This window comes from Podarcis pityusensis (genome assembly GCF_964106645.2).
Source record: "Podarcis pityusensis genome assembly, chromosome: 7".
NCBI lineage: Eukaryota > Metazoa > Chordata > Lepidosauria > Squamata > Lacertidae > Podarcis > Podarcis pityusensis.
This window is the reverse complement of record NC_138031.1, coordinates 77812546-77835432: the sequence shown is the minus strand read 5'-3', so window position 1 is coordinate 77835432 and position 22887 is coordinate 77812546. Positions and strand designations below refer to the sequence as shown.

At 42.0% G+C, this 22887-nt stretch overlaps 3 protein-coding genes across 10 annotated transcripts in view; 2 read left to right on the top strand and 1 right to left on the bottom strand.

Moving 5' to 3' along the window:
• TRIO (trio Rho guanine nucleotide exchange factor) overlaps positions 1-12246 on the top strand; it is a 263757-nt gene extending 251511 nt beyond the window's left edge. For all 6 annotated transcript variants that reach the window (XM_081014562.1, XM_081014564.1, XM_081014565.1 and 3 more), the window contains exons 51-57: positions 3013-3040; positions 4122-4284; positions 4458-4579; positions 4661-4739; positions 5930-6130; positions 8977-9115; positions 10657-12246. In XM_081014562.1, coding sequence (XP_080870688.1) covers positions 3013-3040; positions 4122-4284; positions 4458-4579; positions 4661-4739; positions 5930-6130; positions 8977-9115; positions 10657-11199 — 1275 coding nt within the window. In that variant the 3' untranslated portion in view covers positions 11200-12246. The remainder of the gene's footprint in view (positions 1-3012; positions 3041-4121; positions 4285-4457; positions 4580-4660; positions 4740-5929; positions 6131-8976; positions 9116-10656) is intronic.
• LOC308482066 (uncharacterized protein) overlaps positions 1-22887 on the bottom strand; it is a 75505-nt gene that overhangs the window by 30405 nt on the left and 22213 nt on the right. For 2 of the 3 annotated variants that reach the window (XM_081015082.1, XM_081015083.1), the window contains exon 3: positions 8367-8559. The exons of the other annotated variant lie outside the window; for it this stretch is intronic. In XM_081015082.1, the coding sequence (XP_080871208.1) occupies positions 8414-8559 (146 nt within the window). In that variant the 3' untranslated portion in view covers positions 8367-8413. The remainder of the gene's footprint in view (positions 1-8366; positions 8560-22887) is intronic. 3 annotated transcript variants of the gene reach the window in all.
• The window catches only part of OTULINL (OTU deubiquitinase with linear linkage specificity like), a 32652-nt gene continuing 28631 nt past the window's right edge, over positions 18867-22887 (top strand). Inside the window, exon 1 of the mRNA XM_081015003.1 lies at positions 18867-19145. The gene's annotated coding sequence lies outside the window, so the exon portion shown is untranslated. The remainder of the gene's footprint in view (positions 19146-22887) is intronic.

The window sequence follows — 22887 nt, the reverse complement described above, 5'->3', positions numbered from 1 at the left end:
TTTCAAAATCTGTCGTTAACATGCAACTAGTGCTGTGGTTGAAAACTTCCCGTGGGAATAGGTAGTAGTAGTGAAGGTTTAAGATTGGAACTGGGTCCAGGAGAAGGAACTCTCTGATGTAGGTATTCTCAGGTAAAGGGTGAAAGCCTGGGTTGACTATAGCAGTGTATTTTTTTGTGTTGGGAGGGAAGAATGGGGGAAAGTTTTCATGAGGAAAAAAAGATGGCTGGACTCAGGAAAGGAGTAGGTGCAACAGCTTTTAAGAAAACCATTAACAACCAATAAAAGTTTTACAGCCTGAACAAGAACAGTAGACACCTTGTAGTAGCTTTGTTGTTGTTTAATTGTTTAGTCATGTCCAACTCTTCGTGACCCCATGGACCAGAGCACGCCAGGCACTCCTGTCTTCCACTGCCTCCTGCAGTTTGGTCAAACTCATGCTGGTAGCTTCGAGAACACTGTCCAACCATCTCGTCCTCTGTCTTCCCCTTCTCCTTGTGCCCTCCATCTTTCCCAACATCAGGGTCTTTTCCAGGGAGTCTTCTCTTCTCACGAGGTGGCCAAAGTATTGGAGCCTCAGCTTCAGGATCTGTCCTTCCAGTGAGCACTCAGGGCTGATTTCCTTAAGAATGGAGAGGTTTGATCTTCTTGCTCTCCAGCACCATAATTCATAATTGTAGTAGCTACGTTTGTGCATTGCTAAGGACCTCATGTTGCAAAATGATAGGTGTACAATGTCTTATGGTTGAATTCAGCAGCTTGCCAGGCGAAACAATCCCCACCCCCACCCCCATCTGTCCCTGAGCCAATTTCAAGGGACACAGTGGCAAGGGAGGAAGAAGCCCCGTTGTGTAAGCCAAAGTCATCTTTGCACAAGGTTTCGACCGATGGGGCTCGTTCAATGCATTTTGCACACTGAATGGCTGCCCGCTTTTAACAACAAACCCCTTCCTTCCTTATGGAACAGCAAAATGCACAAAGAGACTGCAGATGGTACAGATAAAGCTCGTTCAGCTTTGTTCAGGGAGTTATATTACAGAGAAGATTACTCACTTTCATTTTTTCTGGAGTGCATGAGTCAACTTTCAGAACACACAGGTTGAGCTCACAGGAAGCAACCGTTTGTTCAGAGAACAACAAATACTCTTGACCTGTTAGCAGTTTTAAGGCAGAAGTGCACATGCCCTATGTTGGCCAAGCCACCTTTAACATCAATCCGCAGTTCAGAAGTTAAAAGAAGCATCTTTTCTGAGTCCTAATTAATCCTTTCAGAAGCAGTAGTAACAACCGCTTCCTCAGTGTATTGACAGTAATTTTACTACCATGAGTTAGGATATTAGATTATGTAAGAAGAGATAAATCATCTCTTTCCAGCAGAATTTTGTTTATCTGATGCAGCATCCATAATAGACCACAGGTACATGACAGAAGCCTCCAAAAGTTTACAAAGCTTTAATATCAAATAAATCCCTTTGCCATGACTTCCTACAATAAATCCAGATCCATACTTCTACACCCCATTTTAAACATTTTCAGTACCCCCAAAAAGGGCAGTTCTCAAGTCAAATATATTATCAATATCACATATATATATATTATCAAGACAAACTGTTATACAGTGGTGCCTCGCAAGACGAAAAGAATCCGTTCCGCGAGTCTCTTTGTCTTGCGGGTTTTTTCGTCTTGCGAAGCAAGCCCATTAGCGATTTAGCAGATTAGCGCTACAGTATTAGCGTCTTAGCGGGCTTAGCAGATCAGCTGATAAGCGGCTTAAAGATCAGCTGTTAAGCGGCTTAAAGATCAGCTGATAAGCGGCTTAACGATCAGCTGATAAGCGGCTTAACCATCAGCTGTTAAGCGGCTTAGCCATCAGCTGATAAGCGGTTTAGCGGCTTGGGAAAAAGGGGGGGAAAGGAAAAAACCCCGCAGGAACTCGCAAGACATTTTCGTCTTGCGAAGCAAGCACATAGGAAATTCGTTTTGCGAAGCACCTCCAAAACGGAAAACCCTTTCGTCTAGCGGGTTTTCCGTCTTGCGAGGCATTCGTCTTGCGGGGCACCACTGTATAAATATCACTTCCATACAGCTCTAACAGAACAATAGATGGAATTGTTACTCACTTTAAGTGGGGGGGAGCATTTCTGAACCATTGTAGGTGAGAATACTTTGGGCTAGACTTGTAGTGAATAAAATTCTCTCTGTATAACATCATCATGTACAGTGGTACCTCTGGTTACGAACTTAATTTGTTCTGGAGGTCCATTCTTAACCTGAAAGCGTTCTCAACCTGAGGTACCACTTTAGCAAATGGGACTTCCCGGTGCTGCTGCGCCGCTGGCGCACGATTTCTGTTCTCATCCTGAGGTAAAGTTCTTAACCCGAGGTACTATTTCCGGGTTAGCAGAGTCTGTAACCCAAAGTGTTTGTAACCCGAGGTACCACTGTAATATCATAGAGCCATCATACTGGCACCATGGTTCGGTGATGTCACAGATGATATTTGGTCACAATGGATCCACCAGGATTCTGAGCACTCCACAATTCCTGTGCTGAGTGTAAAAAGATTTTCATCCTGCCTGAATTGTACCTGGAGATTAGATCTGCAGAGGAGCAGGGGGCATTGTAATATGATACGTCTTCAGAGACCCAGCAAAGGGGATATTTCTTGGTGGCGTTGTCAGTCAGCAATGTACTGCTTTATCTTTTCAGGAAACATTTTGGCATAAAAATCTCACTGCTGGTCTCTAAATGTCCCATTTTAGGGAATGTAGTGGGAAAAGCTTTGTTAGTACAAGTGCACAGAAAATACCACGTTGTCTATTGATCATGATATGTTAAGTACACCTGGCTATGCTGATGATTGTTGACCTTACAACATCATTGAGCACAACTTCACACAGTCTTCTATGTCAACAGTTGACAGATGTTTAGACTTCAGTTTTTAACCTTATTGTCCTTAAGAAATGTCTGGAGACTTTCGAAATGCTAACATTTTTCAACTTCCCTTTTCAGCTTCTCAACCCCAACTACATTTATGATGGTAAGTTGTGTTTAAGTTCACTGTTGCCAATAGTATGAAAATACATTTTTTTCATTACAAAGGCAGAGGAAGTCTAAAATGCATTTAAAATGCGCTGGTGAGCCTGCTAAGCCAGCAGAGGGAACTATCTGTGAGGCTGCAAAACGTCTGGGGAGTCGTAGATGCAATCCCTCTTCAGACATTTTCTAAATACCATAATGGCCAAACCAGTGGGCACCAGAAATGGGCCTTGGTGCTGAACTAGTCAGTGATGGGTGAGCCACCTGATCTGACTAAAGTCTTTTCAGTTTAAATGTAGAGATGTATTTTATCAGAGAGGCAATAGCAGAGATACAGTTTCTCCAATACCTTGGTTAAGTCGTGAGAAACATTGCGTTGTCACAGGAAAAAAGGAGTGGCTGCATTTGAGAAATAACATTTTTTCCTAGCAGAATGTGAGACACAGTGCACTAATTGTGTCCCTCCCCCTTGACTAGGCAGGAACCCACATGACAAACTTTTTCATCACTTCCTCCTCTCCTCCTTTTGCTTTCAGTTAATTTCCATGTCAGAGCCAGACAGAGAAAACTGTTAAGAGGCAGCCTATAGAACCAGAACAAGAAAGAGAAATAGAAACAAATAACATAAGATCTAAGGGTTCGTTCCTGGTCTCTATATAGGTCACACACATCCTAATGGGCCTTAAGGCATATGCTGCCCTATATTTTTACCAGACTTAAACTGTACTGGCACTAACCGCATCACAGAGGTAACATGCAAACTGCATGTATTTAGGTGACAGAGAAGATGGATCCAAACTACAAGAAAGAAGATTCCACCTAAACATTAGGAAGAACTTCCTGACAGTAAGAGCTGTTCGACAGTGGAATTTGCTGCCAAGGAGTGTGGTGGAGTCTCTTTCTTTGGAGGTCTTTAAGCAGAGGCTTGACAACCATATGTCAGGAGTGCTCTGATGGTGTTTCCTGCTTGGCAGGGGGTTGGACTCAATGGCCCTTGTGGTCTCTTCCAACTCTATGATTCTATGATTCTATTCTATGTATGAATTAATTCTTTAATGGCAATTGTTTCCTTCTCTTCCCAGTTCCCCCAGAATTCATAATACCATTAAGTGAGACAACATGTGAGATAGGAGAGACTGTCATTCTGAAATGCAAAGTCTGTGGTCGTCCCAAAGCTTCAGTAACTTGGAAAGGTCCTGAACATAACACACTGAGCAGTGACAGTCATTACAGCATCTCATACAGGTACCTGTGGCTTCTTCATTTGCATGCTTTATACTGTGTCAAAAAGGGGGATTTGTGAGATAGTTGGCAAGAAAGCATAAAGAATATTTTGAAGGTACTAGATGATTGTGACCATAAATACCAGTTGAGTGTTTATAAATCTCACATGTTTACAAATTTATAATATTTTGCAGTGATTTGGGAGAAGCATCTCTGAAAATCATTGGTGTGACCACAGAAGATGATGGTATTTATACCTGTGTAGCTGCAAACGATATGGGTTCAGTTTCATCTTCAGCCAGTCTACGAGTTTTAGGTGGGTCTATCTCTGTGGCAAGGAGGCAATGCTTTTCACATGTTAAATGCTCAATGTTAGATTATTTTTTCCACTTTTCAGGTCCTGGAAGTGATGGGATCATAGTAACCTGGAAAGATAACTTTGATTCCCTGTACAGTGAAGTGGCTGAGCTTGGCAGGTATGATTCAGCCTACTTATATAATCATAAATATTTTTGGAAAGAAATGACTTCTGTGTTGAGATGGGCATTCAGCTGTTCTAGCATACATTCAAGGACCCTGATAATGCAGAAATCAAGTGCTTTCTTAGAAAAGAGTTCGCATGGCAAGAGTAAACTCTAAGCTTTTGGTGCTGGGGTATGAAAAGTAGCCTAAAACAATGTTATTACTTAACGTATATTAATTATAACCTGAGTCACGCATTGGAGCAACTTCCACTAAGGAAAAATCATGTCATTCAGCTAACATTAATGTGCAAAAGCTACCAAACCAGAATGAGATCAGGCAATTGTAAAATCGCCTCCACACCATTTTGGTTACATATGAATCGGGCAAAATAAGCTGAACTTTGGGAAATCTTTGGACAGATCAATGTGCTTTCAGAGAGGCTGCATACACACAACATAATTTAGTGCTAATATGCACAAGCAGAAAGGAACCTGCAAGAAACATCAAGCCTGTGCTCCTCTTCTCTGCTCATTCATAGGCAGGAGAATTAGTTTCACTTTTTATGATCGACTTCTTGTTGCATGTGATTATGGTTTAAAGTGAACTCATCACTTTCAAAACAAGCCAAACCATGGGGTATTGCAGTTGGCTTGTTTAACTAAACAGAGTTTGCTTTAAACCACCATCTCTGGTTCACACAATGAGCCAGGAATTGTGAGAAATGAAACTTAATTCTGATGAACCCCTCCTGGCCCAGAGGTAGGGAGGAACATATGAGCCCAAGTCTTCATAAGAGCAGCTTTCTACTCATGAATGTAGCTCTAAACTCTGAGTTTTAATTTTGTTCTTGTATTTCCCTGTTATAGCTGGCTCACATGAAAATACTGATACATACACTTATCATAAGAGCATCATATTTTTAACCAGCACACCTGACTGTCCAGAACATGACAAACACGCCTAGGCTGATTTAGTATACTTCATATAAATTATTATTATTATTAAAAATTATTTCGTATTGTAAGTGCCTCAGAAATTGGACATCTAGTTGCATTTCAAAGGGAGAAAGTTTTTCTAATAGTTCAAGACCAGCTTTGAATATGTATGTTTTGCAAGTGTGGGGTGCGAAAATAAATACATCTCTCTTTCTTGCATTCCTTGCCTTGTGGAGCTGACTTTCCTTTCACCATTTGTTTTGCAGGGGCAGGTTTTCTGTCATTAAGAGATGCGATCAGAAGGGAACCAAGCGAGAAGTAGCCGCTAAGTTCATAAATAAGAAACTGATGAAACGAGATCAGGTCACCCATGAACTCGGAGTTATGCAGAATCTCCAACACCCTCAGCTTGTCGGCCTCCTGGACACCTTTGAGAGTTCCACCAGTTACATCTTGGTGTTAGAGATGTGTGTGCCCTTTTATGTTACCTAATGTTATGTTGTGGATTATTTTATATGCCACTTTTTGGCCCAGACTCTTCCCAAAGTGGTCAAAAGAATATTAATGCAAAAGAAAAATGCACTAAAACTACAATAAATCAACCAAAACAATATAACATCTAAAGAAAATCCCTATAATGCTAAACATAGAAGGAAAAAATAGGCAAACTGTTCCCAGCACCAGCCCCGCTAACCCCCCTAGCTCATCACCCATTATTCCAATACACAGCACAAAACCTCCAGATAAAAACATGGCAAGCCAAAGGCCTACACCGTCTTAAAGACTTTCACAAAAACAACAAACCCATACTGACACAAGAAAAACAAGACATACTTGGAGACACCCAAATACCCTGGCTAACACAGCACCAACTACACACCTTCTTAAACAATCCAACAGTAAAATCAGGTGCCACTAGGCCCTTGACCACCTTTGAAAATCTTCTCCTGACAGTTCTTTGACACAAAGAACAATGGGAGCATGACCTAGGCTATGAAATTAACCCCACCCAATGGACTAGAAAGTGGTCTAAACCTCCATCTCAGCCAAAAGAAAGGAACTCACACTGAAACTCACTACAGATGGTACCTAACACTACAGAAACACTACAGAAACTGGCATTGATACGCCCAGGAATAACACCAAAATGTTCGAGAGGCAGCACCTCTACAGGAACATACCTGCACATGTGGTGGGAATGCCCCAAAATCCAACCATTCTGGACAGCAGTCCTAAAAGAGATATGCAAAATAACTAAACAGGTATTAGAACTCAACCCAGAACTTGCCCCACTAAACATTTTCCAAGAGCATCATGAACGCTCACATGATAAAGACCGTATAATCCACCTACTCTCAGCAGCCAGACACTGGAGAGACCAGTCAGGAACGAACATGGATCAATGGTACCAAATTGTATGGGAAACAGCCTTACTAGAAAAGCTAACCAATAGACTGCAACTGTCATGGGGACAAATAGAAGAGGATTCCTTCACCCCAGTGTGGCTCTCCTTTATCACATACACAGCCCAGCAAGACAACAACAAAAACCCACCAACAGCATACAAAACAATCTGGTTAACCTGACCCCCTCCCCAACCACACGCAAACAAATCTCACTGCAGCCAACTAAACACAACCAACCATTCCTTGGGCCCCCCAGCCAACCTCTTTCACTACCAAGGAAATATAATAAACAGAAAGAGAACCTGCCCAAATGATACTGACATAAAAACCCCACATACAAAGTATAATAATACAGGTTTACCATTTCCCTGCCTCCCACCAGGCAATAGTCCTGTTACTGCAACCTGCAGATATTTTGCTCCTACGTGAAGTTGGTGATACATACGACTCTCAACTTACGCAGGGGTTGCGTTCAAGGGATAGTGCCCAATGCCAAAATTGCTTATAGTCAAAACACATTGAGTTGAATGGTGGGTGGGATTGCGAAAGTCTCTTTTCCAAGAAGCTAGCCCCCTTTTAAATGTTTTGTGTGTGTTGTTGTTGTTAAGCACATAAAACTGAATGTGTGCATGTTGCGAGTTATTCCTCGCTATTAACTTTGAGGGGGAAAAATACATTCCTGTTTAGGTAAATGTAAACATTACTGTTTACCAGGGTATTTGATAGCTAAAAGTTCTGTCCCAGGCAACCCTGAAATTAATAGTTGCAGAGTGGGTGATTGCTTTTCATTAGTTTTTTTGGAAGGGGATTTTAAACCATTTTAAAATATGTTTTAATAGCATTAGTATGTATACGTTTGCAGCCCTGGGCTCCTTTGGAGGAAGATGCGGGGTATACATCAAGCAAACAAACATCCCTCTAGCCTCTTTTGCCTCACACATCTGGTTGCTTGGAAAGCCACTCAGTCAGGATGTCAAACAAACCAGGATTACGCCTGAATCCTTGGTTCAGACATGATGACAAACCACATTTAAAGCAAGCTGAAACTGATAAGCTAACAGCAAACCACGGTTTCAAGTTATGGTTTGTTGCCGCAGAACAAATGATGGTTATTTGTGCAGAATGTGTTTGGGTGTTCAGACAAACCATGAATTAAACTATGGCTTAGCTCCTATATAATGTTGTGAGCCTCCATCCATAGTTCTTCAGGCACTCTGTCCACCAAATCTAAATCCTTAAACATGTTCCTCACTTCCACTGTGTATTCATAAGAGATTTGATTTAGATTGTATCTTACCAGCCCAGTGGTTTTTCCTACTTTCTTCAGTTTAAGCTTGAATTTTGCTATAAGAAGCTGATGATCTGAGCCACAGTCAGCTCCAGGTCTTGTTTTTGCTGACTGTATAGAGCTTCTCCATCTTTGGCTGCAGAGAATATAATTGATCTGATTTCGATGCTGCCCATCTGGTGATGTCCATGTGTAGAGTCGACTAAACAACAACAAGAACAATGGCTTAGCTCTACATTCAAACGTGGCCAATATGTTATGCTCTTGCTTTCTAGATGTTAAATGTTGAAGATAGGCAAATCTTACATGATTAGAATCTTACACTTATTTTGTGAGTACGTCTTCATAAATACACACCTGAGTGTAAATCAGGCTACATTTCTACTTCAAGTTAATCCTAAGAACAATTAATCACAGAGCAATAGTGGAGATTTCTCACTTCATGGTGAGATTTGTGTGGGTTAAAAAAAAAAAGTTAATTTATTTCTACATACACACACCCCTCTATAATAGTTAGGACTAGCTCTACCATGCAGCAGAGTTAAATCATTTGCTCCCCCCCCCCCCCGAATGTGGACAGCTGATGATAATGATTAACATGACACTTATGCTTTCATAGTGCTAACCAGGGCCGCCTTCTGGACTACATCGTGCAATGGGGAAACCTCACGGAAGGAAAGATCAAGCTGTATCTGGGGGAGATTCTGGATGCTGTACAGTATCTTCACAATTGCAGAATAGTGCACTTGGACCTAAAGGTGAACGGGATAACAGGTTTTTCTCCCCCCCGAATACCGTCAATACCAGGATATACTTCAGAGCATCCACACATTTCTGACAGACTAGCTGGTGGTCCAGTCTTGTGTGTAGAAACAAGGTGCATCCAGGGGACGTATTATTAGCCCAGTCCCATCTCCCTACTGCACAAAGGCTGTAAGTGCTGTGAGAGCCTTGTGTGAATAGGAAGCCAACTCAAGGAACAATGTACAGTTGTGGCCCAAGCCCACATTGTGCCTGATGTCGGGGACTGGCAGGACGCTAATGAGTGGGCATCAGGGGCAGGCGAGCTGGAGTCCGACTCGGGAGAGGGGAGCAGTGAGTTGGGGGGACCCGTACCAGCCAGGGGGCAAGAATCGGAGGATGGAAGAAAGAGGAAGACGCTGGTCAGGCAAGGGGAGGGCTGGGTGCTGCCCCACCCTCTCCTGCCCCACTCTCTCCCAGAACCAGGAGAGAGATGAAGCGGGAAGAGCAGAGGCAAAACCTTCCACGCAGGCGTAGTCTCTGGCTGCGTGTGCACTGCCTGTCAGGGGGAGGTACTTAAAGTGGTGGAGGCGGAGTGGTCCCCTGTTGCTGCAACTGCTCCATAGGATGCAGACCTGGGAAGAGTTGCCAGGACACTAGATTGCTGCATATAGCTATCCAGAGCTGTAGAAGCAACTAAGTTATCTTTGACCATAAACTATCTGTTGTGTGCCTTCCATTGGCTGGAAAATGCCCTTGACAGCTGTGTACACATCCCTGTAAGCCACGGTTTATGCTTAGCGTGAACAAGCAGCATGCTGCTCAGTCATGTCTGCTCTACTTATGCTTTGTTTGGAAAGAAGCAAACTGCTGAGTGTTGGTTTTTTGTTTAAAGTGAATTTGGCTTTCTTTCTATATGCCGTACCTTGATACTTAAAGTAGGAGAAATTATTGTGACTTTCACATCTATACTTCACAGTATTTGGTTTGCAGGATTCTTAACGTCAGGGGCAACCTATCTACGAAGTGGAAGGAAATTTGACTTTTACCCTCTCCAATTCCCTAATGCAAATCTCCCCGCCATCCCTGCAAAAGAGAGCAGTAACCGCTGTTAGCCACAGAGGAGGAAACATAAAGGCTCTTGTATTATTCCTTTGTGTTTTCTCCTAGGTGGCTAACAGCAGCTTCAATAGGAGCATTTTTTATTATTCTGTAGCATTGAGGGAATGCAGAACCGCCTAGTTTGCAGTTCTGATCACCCTCCACAACCGCTCTTCCCAGCAGCTGCTTTTAGCAAAATAAAAAGATGCTGCGAGATGCATTCAAGTATTTCTCACATAGCATTTTAAGTTTTCCTCTCGTACGTTAAATGTGTAGATGATACGTTCATCTCGTTTTGCTGTGCGTTTCATTTCGGAATCTGTCGAACGTTTAGAAATCGTGCCGACATTTTTAAGGCTTGAAAGTACAAGTTAGGTTGTTACAGGTGAGGCTGCTTAACATGTGGCGCTTTGCTTGGCGTAACAAGTGACAACTTCCCCTTCTTCGTCTCTTCCAGCCTGAAAACATTCTGGTGGACAAGAGCTTGGCCAAAGCAACGATCCGACTGGCTGACTTTGGAGATGCAGTCCAGCTCAACACCACGTACCACATCCACCAGCTACTTGGGAACCCAGAGTTTGCAGCTCCCGAAATTATCCTTGGAAATCCTGTCTCCCTGACCTCAGATGTGTGGAGCCTCGGAGTGCTCACATACGTTCTCCTTAGCGGCGTGTCTCCTTTCCTGGACGAAAGCGTAGAGGAAACCTGCCTGAACATTTGCCGCCTAGACTTTAGCTTCCCAGACGACTACTTCAAAGGAGTAAGCCAGAAGGCCAAAGATTTTGTCTGTTTCCTATTGCAGGATGACCCAGCCAAGCGCCCTTCGGCTGCACTGGCTCTGCAGGAGCAGTGGCTGCAGCCAGGCAGTGCCAAAATTGCTGACAGCATTGACATAGCCAGACTGACTTCATTCATTGAGCGGCGAAAACACCAGAACGATGTTCGACCCATTCGTAGCATTAAAAACTTCTTACAGAGCAGGCTCTTGCCAAAAGTTTGACCTATCTTTGATGTGTTCTCTCATTCTCTTTCACCTGTCAGCTAAACTGCGGGTGAAGCTCTCCTGCCAATCAGCTGTTGACTTGAATTTGGGGTGAAGGAAAAAGAAAAAAAAAAACAGAAGCCAATCAGCTGCTAGCGTATTCATCGTGTGGAAATGCATTCCAAGTAAATCTTAAGCACGGTTGTACTTGGGACTAGCACTGCAAAACTATGTTGGGGTGGAGGACTGCAACATTGTACTCTGCAAAAGGCAATGAAGAACTTGACACTTACTACAGTATTTTAATTCAGGGTTCTGCAAAAAAAAAAAAATCCTTTTTTAAAAACGTCTGACGAGAATTGAAATTTTGCAACCGATCTTAACTAGCGTTTTCAAGATTTTAGACAGAGGGAAAAAAATATGCCTTTGTTCAAAGCACTGGTATTGAGAGACAAGGTACAGACACTGACACTTAAAAGACGACTGAACAAAATGGCTGCCCGTCTAGATGGTGTCCGTTTTGACCCATCTGATTTTATTTTATTTTTTTGGACTTGGACATAGAGCTTTCCAGTTGCCTCGCCTGTGTGTATCTTGCATAGCAGTGCACTGAGATCGGACTCTGCTTTTAAAGTGCATCCAACCTCAAGATTTTTGCATACAAATAGAATGAACCATTTTGCTCTGATAAAATGTAGGCCTTACTTGTAAATAGACTGTTACCTGCCTTCAACCTGTGTCTCTTTAATTTCCCCCCTCTTCTCCTCTCCCTATAACTTCCCCCTAAATGGTGGTGAACCACTGTGTGGGTCTTCAGTTCCGGTCAGCCTTGGCTTGACCTATCAGAAAAGAACTCTTGGGTTTGGTGTCCTTAAGCCAACCTCTTATCGTCAAGCAGTATACAGCAGGAAGAAAATACTGTAAATGCACTCACTTTGGGATTTTTGTTTTGTTTTGGGTTTTTTTTTTAAATTTCATATCATGTGCAATGTTGTGGCTTTAACATTTTATGCAACTATTTATGAGGACCCCTGTTGTAACTGTAATAAATATATAGAAAAAGCACATTCATAGTATGGCGAACTTTATGACTTTTGTGTTGGGGATTTCCAGGGCTGAGTTGGGGGGCTGGGTTGGGGGGTTTTATCACTGTGTCATTAACTTGAGCCTTAGCTTAGGACCTAGTTCGGAAGTCTTGCTGGTTTTAAAAGGATTGTAAAATTATTTTCATTTCCTGAAATGCAAACTGGATAAGGAAAACAAGGCGACATTTTCAAAAGACGGTTTGTTTTGTTTGTTCGAGATGCCAAAGTGTTATTTCACCCCGTAATCGATCTCTGCTTTTTAGAATTTTCAGATTTGTCTATTGCTTTCTGTACAATAACTGAGTGAATGGTGTGTGTGTTTTTCCTCTTTGAAGAAAATACTGTCATAAATTGGACCGGAACCTGACAGAAAATAACTGTCTGCTTTTTTAAATGAGTTCCAAGACATAGGCAATATGTGAAATATTAAGTCATTGATGGTTTTCTGCGCATAAGTGAACTAGCATGGATGTTCAGCCATCCATGTTTCTCTTTGTGATTTATGCCTGTTGAAACATACCTAGCCTGCATCCCTTACAAAATAGACATAGCAGTCCGTCTTAAGCCATAATCTGGCTTTGGTTTTAATTTTAATAATTGCAACTTCCATTGTAATCTATTTATTTCTCTTTTTTGTAAAGTTGTACAGAAACTTTTTAAACAAAAAATTAAAATCAAAACTGGATGGATATGTATTCATACCAACCATAACTTTTTTTTGCTTGTGAATTATTATTTCATTCCTTATTTTAGTTGGATTTTTGCTTTATTTTGCATGTATATTTCTTTGTACAGCAACATTGCGTGTTTACACAGTATGATGTGATGTAAATATTTTATTTTGCCATCAGTTATTTTAAAAAAAATTAAACATATTTAACAGATGTGCCTGATTATTACTATTATTTTTTTAATTAGGAGCCTCTAGTAGATCGAGTGCTATAGCAGTTTTCATTATAAGTATTAGAAATGTGTTCAGTGTTTTAAAAAAAGGAAGGTAGCTTCTTTCTGACTTTCGTAGGTGTGTGCCTGATAAAGGCAGGATGCCCATTACAAATGATGTTTGCACAGAACGATAAGCCTCTGGCTTAATAAACCACACTGTGCACAAACAGCTTGTTGGTACAGATAGCCTGATGTATACCATTGCTTTGCAAGACCAGAAAACTGGATATCTTAACATTTATTTTGTGTCTTCCTCCAAGACAGGATCGTTAGCAAGCCTTAAATGCAAATTTTGTTGTTGACTTACCAGGGTAGATTTGATTTAAATCAAATCGATTTAAATCACAATTTAAATCCCAAGTCAGTAAGACTTGATTTAAAAAATCTTTTTTTGCAGAAAGACTCGTTCTTGCTGGTATAATCTTACTATTTACAACCAGATGAAGGTTTCATTTTTGGTAGAATAAATTTTCAGAGTAGTTTTTACAGTTATATCCAAAATTACTAATTTAGTTATGCTATTAGAAATACATAAACAGGTAAATTATGAAATTATTGTGAGGTTCAATAAGTTAACTATTTATATTTGGGCAACTTTTCTGCTGCACTTAATTGGAAGGAGAAAAATAATCATTTTCTTAATAACAATTTAAACAATTTATTTAACTAAAACAGGCTTCCTCAAACTCTGCCCTCCAGATGTTTTGAGACTACAATTCCCATCATCCCTGACCACTGGTCCTGCTAGCTAAGGATCATGGGAGTTGTAGGCCAAAAACATCTGGAGGGCCAAGTTTGAGGAAGCCTGAACTAAAACAAAAACATTATAGCATATGTATCCATGTTTGTTAACTGATGTGGATAAACAATTTTTTAAATTAAACAAAACCAGACTGAGCTTTAGCACTCATTAAAAACTTAAAACAAATCCTTTTTCCCTGGTGAATAGCCTTTCGACTATAATGTAACTTAAGTAGAAAATTATCTTTAGAAAGATTTTTCCTCCAAAAGCATTTTATTTTAAAAATCCAATTTAAATTTTTAAAAAATCCATTTTCAAAAATAAAAAAAATCATTTATTTTTATCCACCCTGTGACTTACAAATCCTGGCTTGTTAGAGAGAAGCAAACCATTATTCTGAGTTCAGACATAATGCTAAGCTATCTCCTTCCTGGTTCATTTGCTTGCTTTTGCAATGGGAAGAGCAAAGTGGGAGAAATTGGGCCACATGCCCCAACACACAGCCTGTGTGCACAGTGTTAGTGTGGTTGCTGCAAAGGATTCTGTTTATTAAGAGACCAGAGGAAATACAGTTAGATGTATTTCTAACTGTGTGCACACAGTCTATTTCAGGGGTAGGCAACCTAAGGCCTGTGAGCCAGATACAGCCCAATCGCCTTCTAAATCCAGCCCGCAGACTGTCTGGGAATCAGCATGTTTTTACATGAGTAGAATTTGTCCTTTTATTTAAAATGCATCTCTGGGTTATTTGTGGGGCCTGCCTGGTGTTTTTACATGAGTAGAATGTATGCTTTTATTTAAAATGCATCTCTGGGTTATTTGTGGGGCACAGGAATTCATTCAATATTTTTTTCCAAAATATGGTCCGGCCCCCCACAAGGTCTGAGGGACAGTGGACCGGCCCATGACTGTAAAAGGTTGCTGACCCCTGGTCTATTTCCTTCAGGTAGGTAGCCGTGTTGGTCTGACAGTGGAAAAAAATAAAAATAAAATAAAAAAATTGTCCAGTAGCACCTTAGAGACCAACTAAGTTTGCTGCTGCTGCTGTTTTAAAAAAGTGTATTGATCTGTTTTTAGCATAATTGTATTCTGCAGTTCAAACTGCAGTAACATGAATTCCCAACTGAGGCTCACCTCACAACTTTGCAACTTGGTGCCAACTTGGAACAAAATATTGTTGGTAAGGCCCACCTTGCATAATCAATTAGAAGACGTAGTGCGCACACATAATTTGAATGGGAATGCCCCATAAACTTTGGGGGGGGGGCAAAGGCCCCACAGCCCTTAGGAGTTGGTTCATATGCAGCTTTGTCATTGGACAAAGGTATTTTATTCCCCCCCCCCCCAAAGCTTTTAATGTTCAATTCCAGGCTGTTTGATCCTTGTAGTTCTCTGGGCCCATGGCTAAAGAACTGAACTAGGGCTTGTTTCCATTGCTCCACAAGCCCCTTAAGTTTATGAAAAAGGTTTACTGGATGAAACTCTGGTGTGTGTATGAGGCAAGGTCCCCCAAGAACTGCTTCACAGCATCAGCTGAGTAACATGCAAGCAACGTGAGCCAAGAAAGGCACAATTTGAGTCGGGTTGGATAACAGGACTGAGCAAATTGCAGTTCAAAAATAAATGGAGAAGCATAGAATCTTAATAAAGCCCAAGTTGCTTGGTGGTAGTGGTTTTTTTTTTTGTTGGTTTTTTTTAATGGCTTGTTCCCGGGCACTCTGTTTTCACGGCTTAACATGTTTTGCTTTCACAGCCTTCCACGTCCCAGTAATCCCACAGTTTAAATAGCAAAGAGGGGAGCACCTGGGTAAATCGTGCATTATGTGTTATACTTTCTCCTTTACCTGGGTGACCAATTTTGGATGGTATTTTTGAGAAGCTTTTATAAGTAGGCATGATTTTGCCAACTGTGGTATTTCCAAATATGCAATACAGTGGTACCTCGGGTTAAGTACTTAATTTGTTCCAGAGGTCCGTTCTTAACCTGAAACTGTTCTTAACCTGAAGCACCACTTTAACTAATGGGGCCTGCTGCTACTGCCGCGCCGCCGGAGCCCAATTTCTGTTCTTATCCTGAAGCAAAGTTCTTAACCTGAAGCACTATTGCTGGGTTAGCAGAGTGTGTAACTTGAAGCGTATGTAACCTGAAGCATATGTAACCCGAGGTACCACTGTACATATAAACAGTGCTTTTTTCTGAGGGGACGCAGGGGGACGCATACCTCTAAACATTTTGTGAATCTAAAGGGAGAAGAAACAAATTTTTACAAGATGTTTAGTTTCTTCTCTAGCACGGTGAATCATCAGTTCCGTTGCTACCCCCTTTTGTCCATTTACTGTTTTAATTTTCCTGATTTGAACTATAAAATGGTGGTTTTCTTGAGTCAAAATGAGAGTACCCCTAAACATTTTTTTAGAAAGCACTGCATATAAAGTATCAGTATGTTTGGAAGGTCCACTATTTGTGGCAGAGACGCCTGTAATGACGATTGTGATGATGTGGAACCTCTCAACTACTCGGGGAGAAAAGCTGTTGGTCACGCAAGATTCATAGTCCCAATTCTGCTGCCCTAGCTGCTTCTCACTTCTCCAGAGGTGAAGGCCGCCTGTGGCAACTCCACCCTGCTCAAGATGACGGCCTCAGTCCGCCTCATGGTCCTACGAATTACACAGAAAATGAAGCCTTTTTCAGAGGAAGAAAACTTTCAACAAACTGGAGGACAGGGCTACAGCAACCATTTTGGGTTTTCCTTGGAGATTTAAGGACTTCTTGTAATAGCCACTTCTCCCACATCCGATCTCCAGGGAGAGAGATACAGTGGTACCTTGGTTTACGAACTTAATTCGTTCTGGAAGTCCGTTCTTAAACCAAAACCGTTCTTAAACCGAAGCGTGCTTTCCCTAATGAGGCCTCCTACCACCGGTGCCCATCCACCGTTTGGATTCCGTTCTTAGACCAAGGTAAAGTTCTCAAACCAAGACACTATTTCCGGTTTTACAGAGTTTGTAAACCAAATCGTTCTTAAACTGAGGTACCACTGTACTGTAGTTTTACATCTTCCTTTCAGACTCTTATCTCATTCCAAACTTTCTCCCTCTCACAGTCCCCCCAGCCCTGCTTCTACTGTTTACACACACACACTTAACGCATCCACCTTGGTTGAGAGACAGTGAATATACGATTCCTTCCCCTGAAGACTTTCACGCTTTCGAGATTCTAGAGTTGTCTCTGTACCAAGGAATCATTCCCTGAACATCTCAGATCACAGAGAAACAATTTGCCTGGTAAGATATAAGGCAAAGCCAGTACTCTGGTACCATTCACATGAACAAGCAGTTTAGCGGTAAGGGGAGTACTCCAGGTATCTTGCAAAACCGTTTAAAAAAATATTCAACAAGATACTCAAACTCTGACAGGAAAAGTGGAGTCCTCTGATTTCTGAATGAATGCTAAACATGTTTGCATCCTATCTATGCATCATTTATTCTGCCACGGTCTTGGGTTCAAGCTCCAAATCAGAGGAGGAGCCAGCTGAGTTCAGGGTTGTTGTACTACCAAGTGGAGTAGGCTTCTGATGCTGATGGTTCAGTGTTTGAGGAACAGGAGGTTGATAGTTCAGAGCCCACAGTACCTGAGCCAGGATCTGCCATCCCTAGAACCAGATGTTATCAGGATGTGCCTCTGGCACTAACACACCTGCCCACTTGTGCAGGGAGCACACAGGAATGAAGCCACAGAGAAGTAAAGAAGCACTCTTCCGGGCTAAAGTCTTCAGGCCAAGGAGGTGGAGCTTGGGAAAAGGGGTCACGAGGAAGAGACATATAAGACCTCAGTTTAACTTCAGTGTTTGTCGGAGCAAGCTGCTCGCTCAGAGCTATCTACAGTGTCATCACCTCTAATCTGCCTTGATCCTGTGGGTATCTAATATGAACGGGTCAGAACACACTGCTGCTGCTTCTCCTCACAAGGAAGTGTAAGGAGACACATGCAGCACTAAAGCCTCACCCTCTGACTTGGAAATTGTACTTAGTGGCTTCCTGATATTAACTTTTTCTGTGAGATTTAGGTCCGGGATTTTGAAAGGGGTTTTTTGGGAGAGGAGGTTATTGAAAACAATTAGAGTGTTTAGTTACTTTAAAGGGTGTTTACCTAGTTCCTAACATGGGGGACGCTGGTGGCGCTGTGGTCTAAACCACTGAGCCTCTTGGGATTGCCGATTGGAAGATTGGTGGTTCGAATCCCTGCGACGGGGTGAGCTCCCGTTGCTCTGTCCCAGTTTCTGCCAACCTAGCAGTTTGAAAGCACGCCAGTGCGAGTAGATAAACAGGTACCACTGTTGTGGGAAGGTAAGCAGCGTTTCCTTGCGCTCTAGTTTCCGTCACAGTGTCCCGTTGCGTCAGAAGTGGTTTAGTCATGCTGGCCACATGACCCAGAAAGCTGTCTGTGGGCAAACGCCGGCTCCCTCAGCCAGAAAGCGAGATAAGTGCTGCGACCCCATAGTCGCCTTTGACTGGACTTAGCCGTCCAGGGGCCCTTTATCTTTACCTTTTAATGCAGAGCGATGGCCTGTGAGAAGCCACCATTTGATGGGATGTATTGGGTGCTTCATACAACCTGTGGAGGCCTCTCTACCTTCCTGAATTAGAATTCCACCCTTGGACATAATCGCTCCTATGGACATGGGCAAGTGCACAGAAGGCTCTTTGAATAATCCTGGTAGAAAAACCTGATGCTGTTAATGGGAATGCAATCTTTTGTACACTGCTCCAATTTAGGACGGATTAAACTGAGCTCTCCTGCAGCCATCACAGAAAAGAGAAGCCTCCTTCCTCTATGTTACGTTCAACTTCTTTTTGTGGTTTGCATCTGGAGAAGTATCTGCACAAACGATGAAATGTTTCTTGAGAAGTTTATCGGAAACGTAACAGGAAGCCTGGGCTTCTCGCTGTTCAATCTGTAAAGATTAGCTGTTTCTGAAAAGGCGGCTTTCTGTGGCAATGAGCAATTGAATTAAAGGGGGAAAGAATTCTAGCTCGAAAGACCTTTCACTCAGCTTCCAATTTAGAGGATTTAGAGATGTTTTGAACAATTGGACAACCAGGATAATGATATGGCAAGTAGATGATGAGTTGACAAGAGTGAGGATTGTCAATTCAGCAGAACAAAGGGGCGAGTTCCTGGAGCTGAAATGGTGTGTATGTTAAGAACTCTTAAGAATTTTAATCTGTAGCATTACACAGTTGTTTAGGGACACATTTGCAGGTGAATATTACCATATTTAATGCTAAGGATGGGTATGTAGTCCAGTATTTTGTACATAAGTGTAAAATTTTGGGTAAAAGTGTTTTCTTCCCCCACCCCCAGGCAGAAGCGCCACTGGTTATCATACAACACTATTTTTTACTAGCCAAATGAAAGTCTTATAAGGCGGTTGAAATGTCTGTTGCTGAGCGCTATCGGTGTTTGCTGGCCAGCCTTGTACTGGCTAAGAAACTCAGGTTAAAAGATAATCACCATAGAGGTATTGAGACATGTTTTTTTGTATGGATGTATGTGCATGCTTGTTGGGGAGCGAGGATATATTTTGCCTTCTCTTGGTAGTGCAGTGTGAGGTGTTTGGTAAGCCGGAAATAAATTAAAAATTGTTGATGGAAAAGCATTCTTCTCATGTCACTGAGAGCTAGTTTAAAGAGAATCAAGTGGCAAACCCTTTCCTGGCTTTTCCTCATGCCCTGATTGTGGGAAACAGGACTTAACTGGGCTCATGACCTCATCCTGAAGCAGTTATGCATGTACCATTTCAGAAGGTACGTAGAGGATTCCATGCTTAAAACTCCCCTCAACAAAAGAAAAGAAAAATTCAAAAAATACTACCTGCATGTAGAAAATGAGAACACCAAATAAGTATTTGCTAAGCTTTCTCCTTGGTTGGCTGGTTTAGAACGTATATATGCTACCCAAAAACCTAAGCTGTCTCAGCTGCTTCCAGTCAAATTTTTAAAAATGATCATTTTTTTTAAATGATCATAAAATCATAGAAACTAATACTGCATACAATCCAACATAGTCTAAAAACAGCAGGAGAAAATAAATCAGGACAGCTAAACTCACAGCAGTCCCAAAAAGTTATTTAAATGCTATTTTAATAGGTGAACTTAGGACTTTCATATCTATGTGGGGGAAGGGTTAGTGAAATATTACTCTTACCCTGGAGTAAGAGCAAGCTTTACCCCTTGGTCTTTAGTGAGAGCCGTCTCACATTTGCTGCTTCCACCTCAGTGGCAGAAAAGACTACAAATAAGACTTTTGGGGAAACCTCCTCCCAAGATAAGCTCACCAAAAACATTCCCTTTTTCTGTCAAGGCTGTTGAGCCCCTTAGAGTTTATTTTCTTGCAAACAGGAAATCGAGAGCAGATCCTGAATTGCTTTTTTAAACAATCATTTTTGTTTTTAAACTTCTCAAGATGTTGGTTTTGCTTTGCCTCACTGTAAGCCGCAGTGGCAGCCATGTAGGATAAAGTTAATTATAAATCTAGATATATCAATCAGTTGCGCAATGTGTTTGCACCAGTCCTGAAAGCCTCGTCGGCCACCTTTTAATTGCTATTTCATTCCACTGGCAACATCTCATAAAAGCAAAATGTGAGCATGTTGTTCTGTGCAGGAGTTACTTGGAGAATAAATGTTGACCTGGAAGTCTGTGTTTAATTTGTACATTTTAGCTACATAGATTTGCATGTAATGTTTCATGGTGGCTGCCACACTCCAACTTAAGGGAACAGTGGGTTCAGTCTAAAGATCTGCCTCTACAAGGAGCAACACGTCCATTTTCTGTCTATATCTCCAGTGTCCCAAAAGTTTAACTAGTATCTGGGCCACAGTGACTTGACAGCAATTGATGATACTCAAGTTTCACCAGGCCTGAATCACTTCCGTTAAAGATTTGTCTTGAAAGCTCCCGACAACTGAAGAGATGGCTATCAGCAAGAATTGTAATTTCTAGATCTGGCCGTGAAAAACCTTCTAGGCTTTTAAGGCTGATCAGTACCTGCCCTACTGTGAACTAAGGTGGGATTTTGGGCCACTATTAGAGGTAGCAAGGTAGAAGCCAGTGATCTGTGTTGCATCTTACTGGGAAGTTGTTCTGCACTCATTCCAGTGAACTGGAAGAACAACTTAGGAAAAGCACAGCCAAACTGCCTGATCGTGACAGAAGTGGCAACTGGCTGATCTTCCAGTCTTTCACAGGTGAATATTGGGATGCTCTGACAATTGGAAGTTTCCAGACTCCCTAAGAAGAGACAGTACTCTTTAACCAAAGCTGTGGCAGAGTAGATAGATAGATAATTTATTATGGTCGGAGACCAGCTTATAAAACACACTTGGGGGTACAATTCCAGAAGGAAAACAAACATTTAAAACAATGTACAACAATAAATTTAAAATTTATAAATGCGATAAGCGTATAGACACCTAAAACTTTAAGATACGCTACCGCAGAGAGATGACCCAGAGTCACCCATGGAACCGAGTTTGGGGATTTTCTTAACAAACTAGTTTGGGTTGGGGGATGGTCTGCGCCTACAGATCTGTACACAGAATCTGGCGACCATCCGGGTCGTCTTATGATCTTTGCCTAACAGGAAAAGGTCAAATATTGCTTTTCCGGGAGGTCAGTGAGCCTCACCAGCAGGGGATCAATGGTCTCACTTCGTGCCTCTTCATAAAAGGGACATCTAAAGAACAAGTGCTCTGGGCTTCCTATATCCCCCAATGAACAGGCGCAAAGTCTCTGAGCATATGGGACTTTTTTTAAAGGATCCTTCCAGGACCAGCAAGGGCAGAGCCGAGCTTCTGGCAAGTGTAAAAGCCCTTCTGGCATTTTTGGATACGAGAAAGAAGAGATATGCTGCCGGTGCGGCTATATCGATTTCTCTAATTTTATAGATGGGGCACCTTGAGCAGTACTGTTGGTGTCTATGATTCTTTGCCTGACTGTAGCTTTTGCCTGGCCCAACCTGAGACTTAAAAGGGCTTGAGGGGCAAAACCCAGTTTCTGAAGGGTGTTCAGGACTGCTGTCTGCCAGCCAGACTGGAAGTGGTCGCAGAGGATCAGTGGGGCTATTCCTCAGGGGAGCAGATTCAATGTCAGCCATTTATAGATTGATATTAGGTGGATATAAGCCTCCACTCTCATCATCCCTTTCTAGTCTAACCCATGCGTTTGAAACGCATCTGGGGACTTGTAGGAGTTTGCTGTGGCAGAGTATGTTTTAATAATATAGACCTCTGAGGATTGGTATGTGCGTGTGTTGATTTTTTTAAAAGCCCCACCTTGTGATTTGTTTATGGAACAGATGCAAAATATGGCCTTTCCCATAGCAGTACATGTAAAATACTGCATTTCCTGGAAACTAATTTCCATAATCAAATATATGGCACAGGGATGAAGAACCTGGTTTCCTCCAGTTCTGTTGAGGCTGTCAACTCCCATCAGTCCCAGCTGATCTGGGATGATGGCATTTGTAGTCCATCAACATTTGCAGGGCCACAGATTCTCTGCACCTGACACAGTGGCTAACATTTGAACTATCAAGCATTCTATTGTTTTGAATTGGGGGTGGGAGCTAAACCCTAGGAATTAATAAAGGGTAGGATTTTGATTACAGTGGTGCCTCGCAAGACGAAATTAATCCGTTCCGCGAGAGTCTTCGTCTAGCGGTTTTTTCGTCTTGCGAAGCAACCCTATTAGCGGCTTAACGGATTAGCGCTATTAGCGGTTTAGCGGCTATTAAAGGCTTAAAGGCTTAGGGGATTAGCTGCTAAAAGGCTATTAAAGGCTATTAAAGTCTTAGCAGATTAGATAAAGGGGGGGGGGAAAGCGAAAAAAAAATCTCAAGACTCGCAAGACATTTTCGTCTTGCGAAGCAAG